The sequence below is a fragment of the Arachis ipaensis genome, chromosome B04 (genome assembly GCF_000816755.2).
Source record: "Arachis ipaensis cultivar K30076 chromosome B04, Araip1.1, whole genome shotgun sequence".
Lineage (NCBI taxonomy): Eukaryota > Viridiplantae > Streptophyta > Magnoliopsida > Fabales > Fabaceae > Arachis > Arachis ipaensis.
The window spans coordinates 16,314,773-16,318,990 of record NC_029788.2 but is presented as its reverse complement, the minus strand read 5'-3'; the positions used below and the strand labels follow the sequence as shown (position 1 = coordinate 16,318,990).

The window sequence follows — 4,218 nt, the reverse complement described above, 5'->3', positions numbered from 1 at the left end:
GTCGCGGATCGGAATTTCATTTAAAGATCTACTGCGGATTAATGAGATTCCTGCATGCATAAGGCGGGTTTCAGAACACGATACTTATTTAAGTGAATAAGTGAGCTGAACACTCGACCAACCCAAATTAGTTATTCTAGGGCCTTCTAAAACCATCTTGCCATGAGATAGCATTGTGTTTGGTACATATCATAAGGGATGTGTTTCTTAGAAATATTACGTGTTGTTGTCATCCGATTGAGTCTCCATATTAGAATATTTCATTCTACTCGAAATTGTACTTAATCAAAGATTGAAGATCACTTAATTTAAAGCTAACCATTAAAATACAATCTGATATCGTTCACAGATTTTTAATTTAGTCATTACTTTTCTGTCAAGTTGCGCGGTATAGCAAAATATATTTGTTAAATACCGACCTCGTACAAAACGGATTTGTAGAAACTATATATATTTATTTCAAGGAGCTGTAATTGTTTATTCTAATGCAACTTTTTATTTACAATCTCGTTACGTTACTAACAGCATTTCTGCCAACTTCTGCTAATTCTTATTTATAAGTGTGTTTAATGGAAGAGTCTTTGAAGATGTGTCTAATAAAAATGTATTTTTTATGGTTATATTTAATAGAAGTGTCTTTATAGATATATTTTCTGGATATATTTCTTTATATATAAGTTGATAGATAATATGTTGATATTCTATATTTTTCTTTTTATTTATATTATGTTCAAATCACAAGAGTTGGAACTCAAATCACTACGAATAGAATAAACCAGAATTACAGGAATTTATCAATAAGGTGACATTACCATTTATCAGTTGACATGTGCCTTCTTCTAAATCGCGGTTCTTCTACGCATCAAAACACTATGAATTGCGAATTAAATCATCTTAGATATCATCAATAGAAATGGTGATAATCTGTCATTTGTGACAAAGTATGAAGCGGCAATCACGACAAATGTTAAAAAGAGGTAGAATAAACAAACAAATTCACAAGAAAATAAATACTAGTAAAGAGATGAGGTGGTGGAAGGGCAGTGTCCGATTGAAAAGAACAAAAACTTGTATTTTGAGTTATGCTAATAATGGACTTAAGTATTTTGTATAGGTATTATATATCGAAATAATATATAGAAAATATTTATTCTGACATACCATATATTTGATGAAATATCATATTGTTATCTATTCTTCTATCCGAAATATGATATACAATATAACTATGAAACAAACATGTCTACCACTCGACTAAGCTAACGTTGGTTTATACAAATTAAGTTGTGGCAATATTTAATTACTACTTTGGACCCTTAAAGTTGTTAACCTTATGTTAACCATGACGTTTGATCATCTTTATTTTGCCCAAAAAGCCCATGTGTTGTGTACTTTATGATGGCCAAAGCAAATTAAATGGTTGCTATGGTAATACGACGAACCTTACATTCACATTGTAAGTTACAAGAATTAAACGTCACGTCCGTACACCTACTTGTGCTTGCAATTTGGCTTTAATGGGGTGTTGTAAGTAACACATAACTTCACAGAATCATCTCTTAGTTCCTCAAGTTCTGGCATGTGCTAGGAATTGCTTGTGGCCAATTCCAATATCAGGCATATATATAATATAACATACCCTTTTGTTTACTACTTTTGAATGATCAAATTTCATGTCAATTCATTTTTTCATCTTAATTATTACCTCGGTTGAGTTAGGAAGCTATAGCAAATATCATATTCTCAAGGTTCTTTTCTTTTCTAAATGATATGTAACATGCTTATTTTCCTTTATTACACTTGTCATGTCACATATTTATCATGTTCATCTCTTGAATAACAAGTAAACAATTTACATACTCGCTCATCATTCTTATCTTTGTGTAGTAGATGGTTGTTTTTTGAAGCTTCAACTAACTTCTTTTCAATCTTTGCATTTCTAGCTACAACAAGATATATAGAAACATTAATAAGGATCAAATATTTTTGTTTTGGCAGTGTGTCGCAACTTTGACTGGAATGTAGCAGCAGCCATGGTTCTTTTTCCATCTCTTCTCAATGGATTTGCAAGAAAGAAAAGTTGTCCAAACGATGATGACAATGATGAAAGGAAAGCCGTGAAAGCACTCGCGAAGGAAGCAAGGAAGAATGGCTTGTTATTGAGTTCATCAGGAACTGTTAAGTCTTCCAAAGCCAACAACTTTGCCTCAATTTTCACAAAGAAGGGCCAGAAAGGAGTCAATCAAGATCGCCTTATTGTTTGGGAGGTATGAAAACATTCTTAAAGTTGAAATTTTGCCTTTACAAGCATAAATTTTTATGTGTAAATTAAAGTCTTGTGACTCTTATGTTCATAACAAGAAAAATAGGATTAGGATTAGGAGAGGTTGTTGCAATTCTCCTTGCTATAGACTGACAGTTCCCCAAGAAAATATTTCTGTAAAGACTTCGACGCTCAAGTTAAGAAGTGCTCGAGGTATTAGGATCAGGAGTGAGTGGTGAATTCTGTCTTGGATCTCATAGTCCATGTCCTTAACAGTTAACACAATTCCAACTTGCAAACGCACCCTAAAGAATTTGATTAGCATGGAACATGACATAATGTTTCTAAATATAATAATTTGTTCCTGTTGCTAGGAATTTGGTTGGCAAGAAGACATGATATTGTGTGGAGTTTTTGATGGACATGGCCCTTGGGGACACTATGTGTCCAAAAGTGTCATGAAACTTGTCCCTGCCTCTTTGCTATGCAATTTGAAGGAAAATCTTGCTGCAACATCTCTTGACCTGAATTACAAGATGGAAGCAGATAGGAGGAACCACCATGAATTTGACATATGGAAGCAAGCATGCATAAAGACTTGTGCTGCTGTTGATCATCATCTAAAGCAGAATACTGGGATTGATTCCTTTCAAAGTGGTACTACAGCTTTGACAGTTATCAAACAGGTTTATCTATCTTCAATTTACTTTCATTTTTTTCATAGTTACAAAACTAAAATGATCAATTTTACCTTATAGATAGGTTAATTTCTGTTTTCTACTAATAATACACTGATTGGTTACATAGTCTAAAATGTGTACACAATCTTGTTGGCCATAACCTGAAAACTTTGTACTCTCTATATCACCTCTACTTTTTATTTCTTTTATAAATTATTATTACTCTTTACATTTTCCAAAACATTTTAATGGTATAAAATTCTTGTGGAGAAAGAATTTGAGTTCCATTGGAACATATAAAAATTCTCCTTTACCTATACACATCATAACAGACCCATCTATATTGATAGTTTAATATTAATGAACATTTGAAAATATATAAATCTTGACAACATAAGTATATCTATGTCATGTCAATGTGCCTGAAGATTGTGTGACTAATGTTTCAGGGTGAAGATCTGATTATATCAAACTTAGGAGATTCAAGGGCAGTATTGGCAACAACTTCAGATGGTGGCACACTAAGTGCCCTTCAGCTTACAACTGACATGAAGCCAAATTTACCAAGTTAGTATGCTACATTCTACACTCTCATACATAATAACATAATAACAAGTGCTTATTATTATTTGGTTTTTTGGTAAATTCAGAGGAGGCAGAGAGGATAATGGAATCAAGAGGGAGGGTGTTTTGTCTAGAAGATGAGCCAGGAGTGTATAGGGTGTGGATGCCAAATGGTAAAACACCAGGACTTGCAATATCAAGAGCGTTGGTTTTATTTAACTATTATTTATTTATTTATTTTTTAAAATTAGCTTTACTAATTTTCACCATCTTTCACTTAAAGCTAATTTTGGTATTAAAAGTCTCATGACTTCATGTTACTCATATACTCAATAGGTCATAGGAGGATCTGCATCATTCAAACTTATCAATGTTGATTGGCTTTATCATGACATTTGCTGGGTTATCTTTAGTATGAATCTTTTGCATATCCACATTTCCTTCTTCTATTACTTTTCGAACAAAGTGATATTATACTCCAATGTGTTTTGTTCTTGAATAAAAGGCAGAATTTCTTGCAATATGTAAGGCATTCTAACTGTCACAATATACGAGAATCTTCTGTTGTTTGTGCTCGAAGTCCTCCATCAACCTGTGGATCCAAATAGCTTTCTTACATGCTTGTGTAGCTGCCATATATTCAACTTCTATAGTTGATAGAGCTACAACAGTCTGTAATTTAGCTAGCCAGTTCACAGCTCCTCTTGCAAG

The 4,218-nt window shown here is 32.9% G+C and overlaps 1 protein-coding gene across 1 annotated transcript; it reads left to right on the top strand.

Moving 5' to 3' along the window:
• On the top strand, positions 1,364-3,817 carry LOC107636155 (probable protein phosphatase 2C 73). The gene is made up of 5 exons (XM_016339680.2): positions 1,364-1,527; positions 1,999-2,267; positions 2,638-2,949; positions 3,393-3,510; positions 3,594-3,817. The coding sequence occupies exons 1-5, from the start codon at positions 1,518-1,520 to the stop codon at positions 3,815-3,817; spliced, it is 933 nt and encodes a 310-aa protein (XP_016195166.1). The 5' UTR covers positions 1,364-1,517.

Excerpts from the sequence above, each read along its gene's own strand:
- LOC107636155 (XM_016339680.2), top strand. Across the intron at positions 2,950-3,392 it reads CTTTGACAGTTATCAAACAG|GGTGAAGATCTGATTATATC; the intron begins GTTTATCTATCT and ends CTAATGTTTCAG. Across the intron at positions 3,511-3,593 it reads CATGAAGCCAAATTTACCAA|AGGAGGCAGAGAGGATAATG; the intron begins GTTAGTATGCTA and ends TGGTAAATTCAG.